This window comes from Dama dama, chromosome 12, assembly GCF_033118175.1.
Source record: "Dama dama isolate Ldn47 chromosome 12, ASM3311817v1, whole genome shotgun sequence".
Classification (NCBI taxonomy): Eukaryota; Metazoa; Chordata; class Mammalia; order Artiodactyla; family Cervidae; genus Dama; species Dama dama.
In genome coordinates this window covers 72,671,275-72,688,203 of record NC_083692.1, presented here as the reverse complement: position 1 = coordinate 72,688,203, position 16,929 = coordinate 72,671,275, and the positions used below count along the sequence as shown (strand labels likewise).

At 39.9% G+C, this 16,929-nt stretch overlaps 2 protein-coding genes across 2 annotated transcripts in view; both read right to left on the bottom strand.

The window, feature by feature from the left end:
• The window catches only part of RYR3 (ryanodine receptor 3), a 379,117-nt gene that overhangs the window by 269,532 nt on the left and 92,656 nt on the right, over positions 1–16,929 (bottom strand). The window contains exons 10-11 of the mRNA XM_061158246.1: positions 8,902–9,075; positions 4,873–4,994 (exon numbers count right to left, since the gene is read on the bottom strand). Of these exons, the coding sequence (XP_061014229.1) occupies positions 4,873–4,994; positions 8,902–9,075 (296 nt within the window). The remainder of the gene's footprint in view (positions 1–4,872; positions 4,995–8,901; positions 9,076–16,929) is intronic.
• LOC133066499 (small integral membrane protein 15) lies at positions 1,605–3,329 on the bottom strand. Its single transcript, XM_061157648.1, has one exon. The coding sequence runs from the start codon at positions 2,949–2,951 to the stop codon at positions 2,727–2,729; it is 225 nt and encodes a 74-aa protein (XP_061013631.1). The 5' UTR covers positions 2,952–3,329; the 3' UTR covers positions 1,605–2,726.

Genomic DNA, 16,929 nt, shown 5'->3' with positions numbered 1-16,929 from the left:
AAAGACCCTGATGCTGGGAAAGATTGAAGGCAGGAGGAGAAGGGGATGGCAGTGGATGAGATGGTTGGATGGCATCACCAACTCAATGGATATGAGTTTGAGCAAGCTCCAAGAGATGGTGAAGGACAGGGAAACCTGGCGTGCTGCTATCCATGGACTCACAAAGAGTTGGACATGACTGAGCAACTGATCAATATTTACTATCTCTTGGGCACATACTGAGGAATGAAATTGCTGAGTCATATGGTAACTCTATGCTTAATATTTTGAGGAATTCCCAGACTGTATTCCATGGTGGCTACATTTTACATTCCCACCAGCAGTGTATGAAGGTTCAATTTCTCCACATCCTGTCCCATACTTCTAATTGATAGTCTTTTTGGTTACAGCCATCCTAGTGAGAATGAAGTGTTATCTCATTGTGGTTTGAATTTAATTTGTTCTGATGGCATTGAACATATTTTCATATGCTTATGGCCATTTGTATATCATCTTTGGAGAAATGTCTGTTTAGATCCTTCATCCATTTTTAAGTTGGTCTATTTGTCTTTTTAATGTTGAGATGTGAGAGTTCTTTATTTTGGATACAATTCCCTTATCAGATCTATGATTTGCAAATATTCATGAGTTGTTTTTTCACTTTCTCCATGGTGCCCTTTACAGCAAAAAGCTTTTGATTTTCATAAAGTCCAATTTATCTACTTTTTCTTCTGTAGGTTTTGTTTTTGGCATGATATTGAATAAAGCATTGCTTAATTCAAGGTCATGATGATTTGAGCCTATGCTTTCTCACCCAGGTTTTATAGTTTTAAGTTTTACAATTAGGTCTTTAATCCATTTTGACTTAATTTTTGTAAGTGTGTGAATTAGGGGCCTTGCCTTAAGAAAGATAAAAGGGCAGAAGTTGAGAGAATTGAGAATTAGATAAAACCATCCACTCCCTATGGTAATGGTTGTGGTCTAGTCCAGACTACATGCAAAATTCACGTATGCATGTAGCTAATTTTTTCTGCCTATACCAAGCCATTCATTCTTACCCTCTTTCTGTGAAGAAGGGGAGCAGTTTGGATGTAACACAGAATAGAAAGTAGGATATATTTTCTTCAAGGATCATGGGAAATCAGTGGCGGAGCCAAAATCAGGCAAAGATCATTGACTTTCAGGCCTCAGTCCCACCTTGTGGCAAGAAGACCCCTACCGTCTGCTTTCCTTCCTTCAATTTAGTATCAAGACCCTCTAGTTGCAACCCACCAGAGATGATATTTCTCAGCCTTCATTTAGCTAGGTGTGGCCATGTGACTAGCGTTAGCTAACAGAGTGCCAGATAAGGTGATCTACTTCTGGGTTATATTTTTTTTAAAAAAGAACTGTCTTGCCCTCTACTTCCTCTCTCTTCTCATCTTTTCAGGTCAGACCTCAGACATGGTGCTAGTACACTATTTTTTTTTTTTTTTTTTTTTTTTTTTTTTTTTTTGCAATTTAAAATTCATTATTAGAGGTGAGGAAAACATTAATAAGCTATTAATTATTGAAAACAAAATTATCAACCATGCATTTAAAAAAGCCATGTTAAAGAGGAAAAAGTTCCAACTATACTATTTAACTGAAGGAAATATCCTTTACCTCTTTATTTTGAACATTTTCATTTTGACATAATTTACACCTTTTTCACACAATACAATGCAAACAAAATTTTTCCAAATGCTAAGACTTTTGTTACCATTTATGACACATGACATAACTGTAACTCTTTAAAAGTTCCTTAAAAGAAAGTTGAAATTTTAATTTTCACCATGAACCTGTCTGATCAAAAAGTAAAGGACATCACCACCACATGAATTAAAACAAAGAATAGAATAAAAAACAAAAGTGGTATCTATATAATCAGCAAATTATCTGATAAGACATGTTAACTACTTCACACTTCTACTTAGCACAAGTGAGAATAAACTGGTTCCAAGGTACTACAGGTTTGGCATTTTTGCTCTTAAGCTTTAAATCATAGTGTTCCTCTACTCAAGTCATCTCTAAGAAAATGGCAGTGTTCATAAGTAGAAAAATGATTATATCCAGTAGGTGGTATTCTACATAATCAAGATGACAAGAAAATTCTTTATAAAATTAGATTTTTAAAAATGCAGACTATCTGGTAATTACCAGTATCTCAAAAGCTAAAGTAAGAAAAATACAGAAAATAGAGAAGTACTCATTGAATAATATTATTTTGCTTTGAGGAAACGAGAAATGATTCTATTCCAAGAAATAATAACGATAAGAGATGTAATTAATACACCATGTATCTTTTAAGCCAAACCACGCTTTTCTGCTCAGAACAACTCTTGATTTTTACATTCTTAATCTCCTCTGTCCAGAACAGGACCACATTTTAAGCCATTATTTGAATAGAGTTCATAATCTAAAGTCACTTTTCTTCACAGGATGTTTTCATTTTAGTATTCGTACATAAGCTGCAAAAAGGCAAATGAAAGTCAGTTAAAAGAACCTGTAGCATAATAAATGCCAATTTACAGTAACTGTCAACAGACTTCTATACCGAAGCCGAAAAGCTGCTACAGTACAGGTGAGAACTGACATGATTCTTCCATAGACTCAGACTTCGTTTAGTAATACTGTCATAAGATCCAAAAAGAAACCTTAATGGGTCCTTTCAAAGATGCATAATTTTCCGAACAATTTTCCTCTGGACACACAGCCTGTTTATTCCTTCAATCCTTTTTTAGTCGTTTAGCTTTTGCAATATTTTCTTGACGTTTTTGTTTCTTCTTTTGCTCCTTTTCCCTGGCCTCAATCATCTTGGCCAATTTCCAAGACAGCACAGCACTTGCTAGAAACAATGGAGTCAGAGCCAAAATAACTGTTGTAAGGAAGCCATATGGGTCCTTTGCAGCCCATTCCACAACATACTCAGCCCAAGCCTTTAAATCAAACATCTTCGTGGAGGCTTATGCTTGAGTAGTGATCTCTAATTTTGTCCTGGGATTATCAGCCAGTCACAATTTCAGATGACCTTTGGTTAGCTGTCTTCTTTTTTAACTCTACCAACACACTTCTGAGAAGGCTTAAATTCTATATACTGGTGGCCCGCCGCTGGGGCCACGCTTCCCCGACCCTCCGCCTCGGCGAGCGCGGGCCCGGCGGGGCTCGAAGAGCAGGCAGTCCCCGGGAATCAGAGGTCATCCCCGCCACACCCTGGGCCGCCGGCGCCGTGGCCACCTCCGCTGAGCACCGGGGCAAAACCGCGGCACCGACTGCCACCCGCCTCCCCTACATCTCGCCGGGGACGACGGGTTCGGACCCCCACACCCGACTCACCTCCTAGTACACTATTTTTAATCACACGGTTGAAGAATACATACCAGGACAGTTGGTTCTCAACTGTGACTGGGTAGTAGAATTATCTGGGGAGCTCTAATAAAAAGCTTGTGTTTGGACCCCATCCCAGAGATTCTAAGGCTCAGATGGTAAAGCGTCTGCCTATAATGCAGCAGACCTGGGTTCAATCCCTGGGTCAGGAAGATCTCCTGGAGAAGGAAATGGCAACCCACTCCAGTATTCTTGCCTGGAAAATTGCATGGACAGAAGAGCCTGGGAGGCTACAGTCCATGGGATTGCAAACAGTTAGACATGACAGAGCGACTTCACTTTCACTTTCCAGAGATTCTGATGTAATTGGTTGAAGATGCTACCTTGGCATCATGATGTTAAAAGCTTCCCAGATGAATCTAATACCTGGACAAGTTTAAAACCTTTATCACAGGGCAGTGGTCTGTAAACTTTAGCATGCATCAGCAACAACTGGAGGACCCATCAAAACTCAATTTTTCTGAGGCACCACTCTTAGGTGTCTGATTAGGTCTACCTGGGATAAAACCCAAGAATTTGTATTTTTGACAAGTTCCCAGGTGATGCTGCTGGACTGGACATACGTAAAGAACCTATAGAAATTTCAAAGCAGCAAGACAGACGGAAACTGAGTCCCAGCAGCAGGATGGTCTGTTTTCCCTAAACCACTTGCCTCCCCTATACTATTACTTGAAAAAGAAATAAGTTTATTCCAAACCACAATAGCAGCTTAGCCTGTATCCTAACTAATACATATCCCTTGGATCACAGTGATTCAACAGGAAGGAAAATAAAGGCATAGCATTTTTTTCTCATTTCATGCAATTGAAATCCTCGAGGCTTTAGAGAGATTTTCCTATGAGAGAAGGATGGCTTGCAACACTGCATTGTTTACAACCGAATCTTTTTTTTTTTTTTTTTTTTTTTTGTGGTTAATTGGTGAATACAATCCAGAATTCTATTCTGGCAGCACTGTTGAGGCTGGAAGGATTATGATCCAAGTAGGTAGTTAAGTTACTTTCCCCATTTAAGTCCCAGTCACAGGTGGGTGACCCAAGCATTCCATGCAAATCTCCTTGTGTCCAAACCATAGCAACAATTTTGAAAGATGTAGAAAACCTTTCTAAATAGCACAGAGGTTGTAGATCCATTTTTTTCTCTCTCCTCCCCTGTTCATGCACTAATACAAAGGGGACCTACAGCGCTCCATCTCTTTCCACTTAATTTTCTTAAGAAGACCTTGGCTGTTTATGGCGCCAACCTGAATACCAACTAATGACACCAACTAAAGAGGCTTGGGCATTTGTTGGGCCAAGAGTGAAGCTGGTAGGAGCTCACCTACTGGGAAATAAGGTTTCAATCCCAAGCTCTTTCTGGTAGAACTCTTTGCTGGTACATAATTATTTCCTGAAAATTCATAGTATTAAAAGGGGTGGTCGGTGGGATCGGATGGCTGCAAAACAGGAACCCAGTAACCCATGAGTAGAGAAAAGGAAGGAACTCACGTACCTTACAAACTGGCTGAATAAGGCGGTCGTGTTCCGGATGATCCGAGCAGCCTGGGACTCCTCACGCTGGCATCGCTGCAGTGTTAACCCATCATCCATGTGGCCTTCCTGATGGAGTATGACCTATCCCAGGGCCAAGGACACCAGGGCCAGGTTACATTGGACAGTCAATGTTTTTTGCAGTATTTTCCTCATCCCTTGTATTCCTTCAATGGACCAAGTTCCCCTGCGTTCATTTTGAAAGTGGGACATTAACAAAGTTATTTTGCCCATATACCCTATTACTGACATATGATTCATTCCTGAGACACAGTGCTTTGATGAAAACAAAATTTTATGTGCCACTATGGTTTGAGGTACAATAAATTCCTTGGGCCTGGATGGCCAATTTGAATGGGTGAAAACAAGTTTTATGATAGATTTTTTTCTCTTAAAAAGAACACAAAAACTTATCTCTGGAAATGAGAAAAATCACTACATTCAGAGCCTTTTTCTCCAGAGATAAACCAAGGAAGCAGAAAGATAAGTTAAAGTAAAATCCTCTAAAACTTTCTACTGGGATGAGGTGTGACTTTCTCTCCTGAAGGATGGCTACACTGGGTTGGTTGACTGGAACCAGGGAAGCAGCTTGAGACAGTGGTTTGCTTCTCATGGAGCTAGAGAGGGGGGTTGAAAGCATGGGCTTAGGTACCAGCCAGCCTGACATCTAACTCTTCTAGGTCACTTCTCAGCAGTGTGACTTTCAGCAAATTATTTAACCTCTCTCTGCTCTGACTTCACCATCTGCAGGTGGACTTATTTTAGTGGTTTGTTTGGAAGACTAGATGCTTTACATGTCATTCATTTACCATGTTACCTACAATATAAAAGGTATTCAATGAATATTTGTTATAAGGGACAGCATATTACGGATCTCAGATCAGTTGTTAGGAAGTTAAGTACACTTATTGCTCACCAATGACATCATGATACATTTTTTTTTCCAATGGGGCTAGCAGCTTTTGGTGTGGAGGTCAGTGCTTTTTTTCCTCTTGAAAGGGCCAACCAAATATGTGTGGTTATTAACCGGGATGGTTTGACCCTGATTCAGGTCAGGGTCAAATTCTCATTCAACTTCCTGGCATGGTTTCCGCTTGATGTGAGTAAGTGAATGGGGACCATCTGTAGGTCCTAGGGAAGTGGGGTGGGAGTCAGTCAGTAAATATGTCAATTAAACAAAACATGTGGCTCCAAAAAATATCTTTAGAATAAGGATTTTTGGTATCTCTCATTTTTAGCACAAATAAACCACCTATTTCCTCCTTTCCAGGTGAAAATCTCTCATTTTGTATTCTTCTGAAAATGCACCCTGATTTAATGAATTCACCCAGGAAGAAGCATGCTGGCTTGCATAAATTTATGTTCATTTTTGAAGAGACCTGCATCTCATCTATATACCGTAGCTTAAGCATTAGCAAAGGATGCCCTTACTATTGGATTTCACCAACTCTTTCAAAATATTAGTTTGAGATTCCCAGCAACTGCTTATCAATGTTGCATTTAGATTTGGCAATACATCTCACTAGGTTTACTCTGGCCTTAGTCCCAGCTTTTGGGTCCCTAAAGACCCACCTCCTTATGTTTTGCTCGTTCAGATAACACATTCAAACCGGCCAGTCAAACAAGAATGTAATGAGAAATGGGGGAAATGCAGCTGTTAGAACGTTGTTATTATGTGTCCTATTGATCGCTGCAGCTCAGGTCCTAAGGTCCTTTTTTTTCCTGGAGGAATTCCATAACTGACATCAGAAAGCAGAAGCTGAATATGGTAATGGAAAGAGAGAGTGCTTCCTTAAAGGTGAGTTACCATTCATCAGGTTTCTCACTATGTCTATTTCCCACTGGTTTTTCTAAATTACTATTTTGTTTTTAAAACAATTAACAAGATTGGACATCCTTTGTATTTTTAGAGGAGAACTTAACTTGTTCTTCAGGAAATGGAGCTGGGAAGCCCTGACAAAGGCTTAGCATTATGGCATCATTTAGAGAGAGTTTCTGAAAGCATCTCCCAAATCCACATTCCAGCAGTTAAATGGACTTATGGACTATGGTCCCAGAAGAAAAAGGTAGGGACAGGCACAATAAACCAACATCACAAACTGGGGTCTCCCCTAGTTGACAGGGTCCTTCAAGTGTGTCCCCACCTACCCAGAGTTAGAGCCCAGATCTACAAATTCTACTCTATTTCAATATCATCTTTATCTTAGTAGGTGTGGAAAATTGTGGAAACTCTAGATGATATTATCATACTCTTCAGAGGATTGCATTTTCTCCTGATAGGTTGTTAGGGGAGATGATCAGATTTTGGCATCTATTTTCCATTTGCCCTTACTCCTGGGGTAGAGCCCTTATTTGGAATGCAATTGAAAGTCTACTGTATGTTCAAGGCCATTCCAGCCCAAGGGACTTTGCACCCCAACCTCTGTCTCCCTAGTACTGTCACACTGTTCATATCTCTGCTTTGCTCTTCTCCACCACAGAGAAATATCCTTTTCTGTTTGCCATCTTAGCTTTATACCCTATTCATGGTCAGCTTAAGATACTGGGAGAAACTGCATTTAGAATTTCAAGTTCATGCTTCTACAGCTTCCTCCACTCTGGAATATGGTCCCGTAAGTCCCAGAAACCTCTGCTGACCTTACCACAATTATGGCTCTCCAATCCATAGAACTGGCGATCCCATTCCTTATGCGATAACTCAGCAAGACACTGAGGCCAAAGTGGTGATAGAGCAGGAACTCACTTTAGTGCACTTCCATTCTAGTGGGATCTTCAGCACTCATGTCCTGGGTGCCTTGCTGTTGAAATCTTCAGATGGTTTATTTGTTTCCATGTTTAATCCAGCCTTTACAATTGTTGGCAGAGGAAGGGCTGGGCTCATACAAGCAGTCTTTGTGGCCTCGTATTCTATTTTCTACAAGCAAGTCTCTGTGGCCTTGTATTCTGTTTTCTATCTCCTTTTCATAATTTTCCCTTTTCCTCGTAAGTTTTACTTTGCACAAAAATAAGCTATTACCTTATGAGTTCCTCCCAACCTCCTTTCTTACAATAATCAGCCTTCTGGGAAATTTTTCATCACCTCCATATTAGGCTGACCTACACAAACTACAGTGTACAATGTTTCCTAGAACCTTATCATGGGACTCCTTGACTATCCAGACCTGTGTTTTGTAAGGGCTTTTTTTTTTTTTTTAAAGCATGCCTTGAGCATCTATTTCCTGGTTCCTATCAAAAGAAACCCTATTATGGCAGTTGACTTTCTGGAAAAAAAAAGATGTTCTGTGTATTCAAGCCAGATTTCCCACTGTCACAGGCTGTAACAGGTCACTGAGATCTGGATCCACTCTCTGTGGATATAGTATCATTCAACAGTATCTCATCTTTCTGCATGTTGGTTCCTGTGTGCTTGTTATCATGCAATCTGCATCTCTCTGTAGGGATTCTATTTAGTCTGTATATTATGAAAACTGCATAGTAACTCAATTATCCACTTAAATGAAAGGAGCAATGATGTGGATAATCCCCAAACAGCACACCACTAAAAGTCATTTAGTATAGGTTTTAGAGCACAAGGAACATATTCTATCCCCTCTTCACAGATTTGTCATCTATTTAACTTTTTCTTTTCCACACTGAATATGAAGTCAGAGTAACCACACTAGGCTACACACTCTGTCACAGAAATAATTCTTCAGAATAGTAAGAATTTTTGTTTAGTTGTTGTGTCCAACTCTTTTGCGACCCCTTGGACTTGTAGCCTGCCAGTCCCTTCTGTCCATGGAATTCTAGAGGCAAAAATACTGGAATGGGTTGTCATTTCCTTCTCCAGGGGATCTTCCTGACCTAGGAATCGAATCCACACCTGCATTGGCAGGCTGATTCTTTGCCACTGAGCCATCTGGGAAGCTAAGAAGTAAAAATCCATCATGCCCACCTTATTCCCACAATCACTTCTCATGCCTAGTTGCTTTCAGCCTGTCTGACCCCTTACCTTTCTTTTCAGAGGTCCCAGGCGGGATGTCTTGGCATCTTGTGCTTTGTAGGTTACCCACAGACCACTGGCTATATGTTGGACAAAGCAGACAGAGTCTCCGTACTTGATTTCTGGGACTCCCATGCCTTCTATATCTCGCTTGTGACTGGAATCCAATTTTTCCTTGATTTCCTATTTCACAGAAAATGAAACAAACGTAGGCATGTCTGATTAAGTAGAAATGCAATGTATAAAACAGGTCACTGGTGCAGAATTTGTAAGCCAAGGAACCGATTACCAGAATAATCATGATGTGCCTGTCCAAGCCAGGATTTTAGAAAGGCTTGCTTCCCTTATTTGCTGCTAATTGTAAAATCAATGGATTTCATGTTTTGGCTATGTTAGTGATTATTTATATCCATGGGAAATGGAGGCAGCCTATAGGGTCTCTCTTTGGTTCTGGTTTTATATAATTTTCCATTATGTTTTTTTTACTTTTCCTTATCCTGACTTAGGTACCTTAATGAAAGTGAAAGTAAAGTGAAAGTGAAGTTGCTCAGTCGTGCTCTTTGTGACCCCGTGGACCGTAGCCTACCAGGCTCCTCCGTCCATGGGATTCTCCAGGCAAGAATACTGGAGTGGGTTACCATTTCCTTCTCCAGGGGATCTTCCCAACCCAGGGATCAAACCCGGGTCTCCTGCATTGGAGGCAGATGCTTTAACCTCTGAGCCACCAGGGAAGCCCAGATACCTTAATAACTCACCGTTAATAGCCAAATAACTTATTTTCAGCAAGTTGTACCTTCTATGATTTTAATAGTTATACAAAAGCCTTCATTTGGGGCTTTAAATATATCTGTTAAAATCATAAAAATACCTTTTATAGAAATCAGCAGAGGAAACAGACTCTTGCGCAGGTAGAGAGCTACTGTGCCTTAAGTCTAATGCAGTAATTGTTGTATTAGCTTCTTTTATATTTTTAGTTTCTTTTTTAAAAAATACTTATTTATTTGGCTGTGCTGGGTCTTAGTTGCACGTGTGGGATCTTTGATCTTTGTTGGGGCATATGGGATCTAGTTCCCTGACCAGGGATTGAACCCGGGGCTTCCTGCATTGGGAGCATGGAGTCTTAGCCACTGATCCACCAGGGAAGCCCAATGTTAGTTCCTTATGGCCTCCTCAGCTGTGTGTTGCAGTCAGTGGGTTTCATTCTTCAATTGCCACTGTTTCACAAAACTCACTGCTAGTATGGGAAAGGGAATTTCTGTGTACCAGGTGTGTATCCTCCCTTTGTGCATCAAGTATCCATTGCTTCATAGAATAAATCTTGTTGACCACTTCCCTATGGAGAAATTTAGGGCACAACCTAAGACGCCTATCACAGTGAGTCAACTAGTAGTCTAGTAACTCTGTCTCCCTCCTCATTAATCAGGGCCTCTGAATGGCCCTATCCTATTTCCATTTCTTCTGTACATCTTGCGTTAAATTGCTCATTTGTAAAAGCCATTAGCTAGGCACATTTTAAATTTTTCACAGAATAAAAATGCAGCATGCTGTTTCCTCTGCTTGTGCCAACCTTACTCTCATTCTTAATGATGGAACGACAGGAGCATAGGCATTGAGCTCTTTCCATGTGCAAGGCAGGGCTCTAAGTTTGTTACATATGCCAGCTCTTCATAATGGCCTCTGATGTAGCTACAAATATTCCAGTTTTACAGAGGAGAAAATGAAGGAACAGAGAAACAAATAGCTTATCCACAGTCAGTCAAGAAGTAGTGAAAGAGGAAGAGTTAAACCAGGAAGTCTGATTCCAGAGACTATGCTCTTCCCATGGCCCCAAACTCCTACTCACCCTTGAATACCCTGCTGAGGTGTTACCTTCTTTGTGAAGGTAGAGTTAATCTCTCCTACTGTATTTCTCCAGCAGAGTCTTATCCCTCTATTGAGTACTTAACAAACCATAACGTAAATATGCTCTTTTATATGATGTTTTCCTTTTGCCAGGCTATGAGAATGAAGGATTTGGGCCAGATGATTGTTAGTTTTGGATTCCTAATACAGAGCTGCAGTCCATGGGGGTCACAAAGAGTCAGACAGGACTTAGCAATGGAACAATAATGCAGAGAATCCACACCTATCAATTATTTAACAAACATATGTTGAAGGAACAAATGTATACAACTGAGTCATTTTTCTTTCAAATGTGTATTTTTTCATTTCGGCTCTTATTTCTTTCCTTCAAACTCTCAAGCAAAATTAGTTATTTTGCACACATTTATAGGATCATTTTGAGTGATATTAATACACTGCAAGAATGTTCTTATTTTAAGCATATGTTGAAACACTGGTTGGATTGTTCAAGACGACATTTCTCAAAACGAACATTTCCAAAGGAAAATATTTCTGATTTTATAACAAAGTCAATGGGAAAACAGAATTTGATATTTAAGGATTTATCCACAGGCAAGTGGTCAAGAATGCATTTATTCTATAAAATAATGGATACTTCGTTTTCATTTCAAAAATATCCATAGCAGTATAGACACTCAAACCAATAGATATAATTAAAATATGCCAAAGGTTTCATCTCTTATTCTCTAACCAAAGACAATGCAGCAAAATAAAAATATTATACACTACAACTGTTAAGTATGAATAATTACGGTGATTACCAAGAGCTCATAGTTAAAATAGCACATATTCCCGAATGATGAGTGATTATGATCATTTCACTTGTTTTATCACTTTTCATTGATTTAAATATTACTTTGCCAAAATAAATACTAAGATTTGTTTTTTAGAGTCTCTAAAATAAACGGATCATTATTGATAATAGAATAGACTGTCTCTCTGTGTCTTTGCTTTTGCAAAACGGCATCAACTCCCAAAGTTCTATGGCCAGTATTGTTGGGACTGCTTCTAATTTAAAGAAAAACAGGAGCAACAAAAATGAAAACCAAAGTATACAAACCAACGAACACTGAAGCCAACTCTACCCAAAACTACACAACAATGACACAGTTTCAAGAAATGAGAGCATCCTGAGACACAGAAGCTGGACTTGGCTGATCACAGGTGGGTGAGCTTCTGACTTAAGTCATGAACGAATGTTCTACCCTCTGTCTTCATTTGAATGTGGCCCAGATGTATTTACTCTATGGCTGGAACCTTCCTCTATGGAATCTTCCTATGGGAACCTTCCCATATGATAGGGGTCTTTTGATCACTCCCTTTCAGTAACTCCCCAGTTCCTACAGAACACAATTCTCATCTCTAAAGTTCTTATATGCCACATGCTTTAGCCAAACTGGATTATGTTTGTGTGTTATATCAAGTATTCCCTCCCTCAGGGCCTTTACTGACATTACTCTCCTTGCTCAGAATGCCTCTACTTCATCTCTGCATTTTTACATCTCTTCCATCAGCCTTTCCCAGATCCAACTGTGCGTGTCCTCTAATTTCATGGCACCTCCCTTGCTCTCTCTCAAGGCTCTTTACCATCTTCTGTGATAGGAATCTTTTGCTGGTAGACTTCCTATCCCCTGCCTGGTTGGAAATCCTCCAAGGGCAAGACTGAGGTTTGTTGGTCTTTACATTTCACACTAAGCTCTGCTAGGCTGCAAATAATTTGTTCTTTATTGGTCAGTGGGCATCAATTTATCTGTGTATCTGCATCAACCTTCCATATCTTAGATGATGAGCGGATTCTAAGAAGGAACAGGTTACTTGGCCCTAACCATGTGTTGAAGGGAATAATCATCATTATCCCTTGTCTCCACTGAGAGTTTATAAGAAAATGGTTGTGACCACGTAACAATTGTCACATAAACATGTATTTAGATGATAAGTTGCTGCTCTCCAGATTGATTTAAAATTTCTGGGACAGGAAAGGCAACTGGAACAAGTATTTATTTAATGCCTACTTTGAGCAAAGCATTTTTGCCAAGTACTTTATAATGACAACACCATCATTTGAATTTACCAAGGGCCTACACAGTGATATGTATTATACATGACACTTTAAAAACATTTTCTCTAAACCTTTCACTGGACCTGCTGTTTTTATTTCTCCTACTTTATAGATGATAAAACTGAGGCTTGCAGAGTTGGAGCAATTTGTTCAAAGCCCTATAGCTTGTAAGTAATGAAAGGGAATGCAAAACCAAGTGTAAATCCAAAGCCTGTTGGTCATTTGGTCATAACTTTTTGAATGGTAACCATCAGCACAGTTAAGCATTGATTATATTAATGTTTTAGGTGTTAGGATGCTGTTACAAAGACGTTGAAAATACATGTTATTATTTTATGAAAAATAACTCTGGGTTCTAACGTATAAGCTTTAGGAGTCACACACACAAACCACTAATGACAACAAAGTGATATACTGAAGGTGCAACTGGAATTTGGCAGAGAGAAAAATTCACCGTGCCTGGGGACTTCAGGATGCTTTTATACCAATTGCTGCTTGACGTGAGCATGGCCAGGGGAAAGAGGAGAGATGAGGAATATGGAAGGGGACAACATTGTAGTAAGATAGGAGTAGTGTGGCAGGGAGAATGGTGAAGTCCAGAAAAGACCTGAACAACAAGGACTCTGACTTTATCCTACAGGTGCATGTTTCTCAAACTCACGCTGTTTACAGACTTTCTGTGGGAAAAGAGGACTTCCGACAGTACTGTATTTTCTTTCAGGAGGTAAAGGGAATGTTAGGATAGCATTAACTAGATTGTTATGAGTTTTACAGTAAAAGACAAAGAAGAACAAGAGGAACAAAAACAACCTATTCAACTGTTTAACATAGCATTTTAAATCTTTTTCATAAATCATTGTTTGGAACACCTCTTGGGAAAAGCTATTGCAGGTAATGGGAATCCACTGAGAATTTTAAGCAGGGAAAACACAAGGGTTGTATTTTAGAACAACTGTTCCAGCCACAAGGTGAATGATGGGTTGAAAAGAAATGCAGACACAGAGACAGACCAGTTTTTGCTATGGTAATAGAAATCTAGCATGATATTTGGAACAGAGTAGGTCCTAATTCATGCTTATTACTTAGATAGGAATTTGTTGAACTTGACATATTTAAGCCACCTATGTCCACAGAGGACAAGATAGTAGCTTTCCACAGACAGGAAGCAACCAAAAAAGATTCAGAGGAAAAGGAAACACGGGACAATGGGCCTCATTCATGGATGCTGGGGTCAGCCACCAACACAGTGCTGGTCAGATCACTGCTTCCTAAAACTCCCAGGACTAACTCTCAGAAATTACCTTTAGGTTCACTTTCCCACCAACATAGTCCCCCTTTGAAATTCTGATTTCGAGTGGGAGGTCTTAGAATGGCCTTAAAAAAATTGCACACTGCAGGACACTGCTAGGAGCCTGACTAGACCCAAGGCTGGCTGCAGGGCCTCTGCTGGTGGGAGGCCAAGGACAGCCGTCCGCTGTTTCCAGCATGCCGGGGAGTGGGCTTGTCTGTCTCATCAGGGAAGGTGATGTCCTGAGCAGGTGACTGTGCTCGGCTCTTTCCTCCTCCTTTCTCATCAGTCCCTCTCTACACAATCATCTTCAGGTAAGCAGCACTCCTGCCATTTCATGGATAAAGAAACAGTCTCTTAGGTCATCTTCCTGGTCTCACAGGAGTCCTTCAAGACACACTTCTTCACTCCTGCTTTTTGTTTGTTTGTTTTGCTTTTACAATCAGGGACAGGAAGGCTAAACAGCAAAGGCAGAGCCAGGATCCAAACCCAGGTTTCTTCTAACTCCAAAGTTCAAGGCTCTTCTTGACTACCTCTCTGTCTGGCCCATGTGCAACAATTATATACTAACAATGGAAAAACAGAAAGAGAAATTAAGGAAACAATACCATTCACCATTGCAACAAAAAGAATAAAATACTTAGGAATATATCTACCTAAAGAAACAAAAGACTTATACATAGAAAACTATGAAACACTGATGAAAGAAATCAAAGAGGACACAAACAGATGGAGAAACATACCATGCTTATGGATTGGAAGAATCAATATTATCAAAATGGCTATTCTACCCAAAGCAATCTATAGATTCAATGCAATCCCTATCAAGCTACCAACGGTATTTTTCACAGAACTAGAACAAATAATTTCACAATTTGTATGGAAATACAAAAAACCTCGAATAGCCAAAGTAATCTTGAGAAAGAAGAATGGAGCTGGAGGAATCAACCTGCCTGACTTCAGACTCTACTACAAAGCCACAGTCATCAAGACAGTATGGTACTGGCACAAAGACAGAAATATAGATCAATGGAACAAAATAGAAAGCCCAGAGATAAATCCACGAACTTATGGACACCTTATCTTTGACAAAGGAGGCAAGAATATACAATGGAAAAAAGACAACCTCTTTAACAAGTGGTGCTGGGAAAGCTGGTCAACCATTTGTAAAAGAATGAAACTAGAACACTTTCTAACACCATACACAAAAATAAACTCAAAATGGATTAAAGATCTAAATGTAAGACCAGAAACTATAAAACTCCTAGAGGAGAACATAGGCAAAACACTCTCCGACATAAATCACAGCAAGATCCTCTATGACCCACCTCCCAGAATATTGGAAATAAAAGCAAAACTAAACAAATGGGACCTAATGAAACTTAAAAGCTTTTGCACTACAAAGGAAACTATAAGTAAGGTGAAAAGACAGCCCTCAGACTGGGAGAAAATAATAGCAAATGAAGAAACAGACAAAGGATTAATCTCAAAAATATACAAGCAACTCCTGCAGCTTAATTCCAGAAAAATAAATGACCCAATCAAAAAATGGGCCAAAGAACTAAACAGACATTTCTCCAAAGAAGACATACAGATGGCTAACAAACACATGAAGATGCTCAACATCACTCATTATCAGAGAAATGCAAATCAAAACCACAATGAGGTACCATTACACGCCAGTCAGGATGGCTGCTATCCAAAAGTCTACAAGCAATAAATGCTGGAGAGGGTGTGGAGAAAAGGGAACCCTCTTACACTGTTGGTGGGAATGCAAACTAGTACAGCCACTATGGAAAACAGTGTGGAGATTTCTTAAAAAACTGGAAATAGAACTGCCATATGACCCAGCAATCCCACTTCTGGGCATACACACTGAGGAAACCAGATCTGAAAGAGACACATGCACCCCAATGTTCATCGCAGCACTGTTTATAATAGCCAGGACATGGAAGCAACCTAGATGCCCATCAGCAGATGAATGGATAAGGAAGCTGTGGTACATATACACCATGGAATATTACTCAGCCGTTAAAAAGAATTTATTTGAACCAGTTCTAATGAGATGGATGAAACTGGAGCCCATTATACAGAGTGAAGGAAGCCAGAAAGATAAAGAACATTACAGCATACTAACACATATATATGGAATTTAGAAAGATGGTAATGATAACCCTATATGCAAAACAGAAAAAGAGACACAGAAGTACAGAACAGACTTTTGAACTCTGTGGGAGAAGGTGAGGGTGGGATGTTGCGAAAGAACAGCATGTATATTATCTATGGTGAAACAGGTCACCAGCCCAGGTGGGATGCATGAGACAAGTGCTTGGGTCTGGTGCACTGGGAAGACCCAGAGGAATCGGGTGGAGAGGGAGGTGGGAGGGGGGATCGGGATGGGGAATACGTGTAAATCTATTGCTGATTCATGTCAATGTATGACAAAACCCACTGAAAAAATAAATAAATAAATTAATTAATTAAAAAAAAAAAAGACTTGGGAAATTGTTGGTTTAAATTTTTAAAATGCTTTGTAGATTTCATTTAAAATGAAACTGCAGGGACTTCCCTGGCAGTCCAGTGGTTAAGAATCCGCCTGCCAATGCAGGGTACATGAGTTTGATCCCTGGTCCGGGAAGATCCCACATGCCATGGACCAACTAAGCCCATGTGCCACAACTACTGAGTCTGTGCTCTAGAGCCTGAGAACCCCACCACAGAGCCCAGGGGCTGTAACTACTATAGCCCATGTGCCGAGAGCCTGTGCTCTGCAAGAGGAGAAGCTACC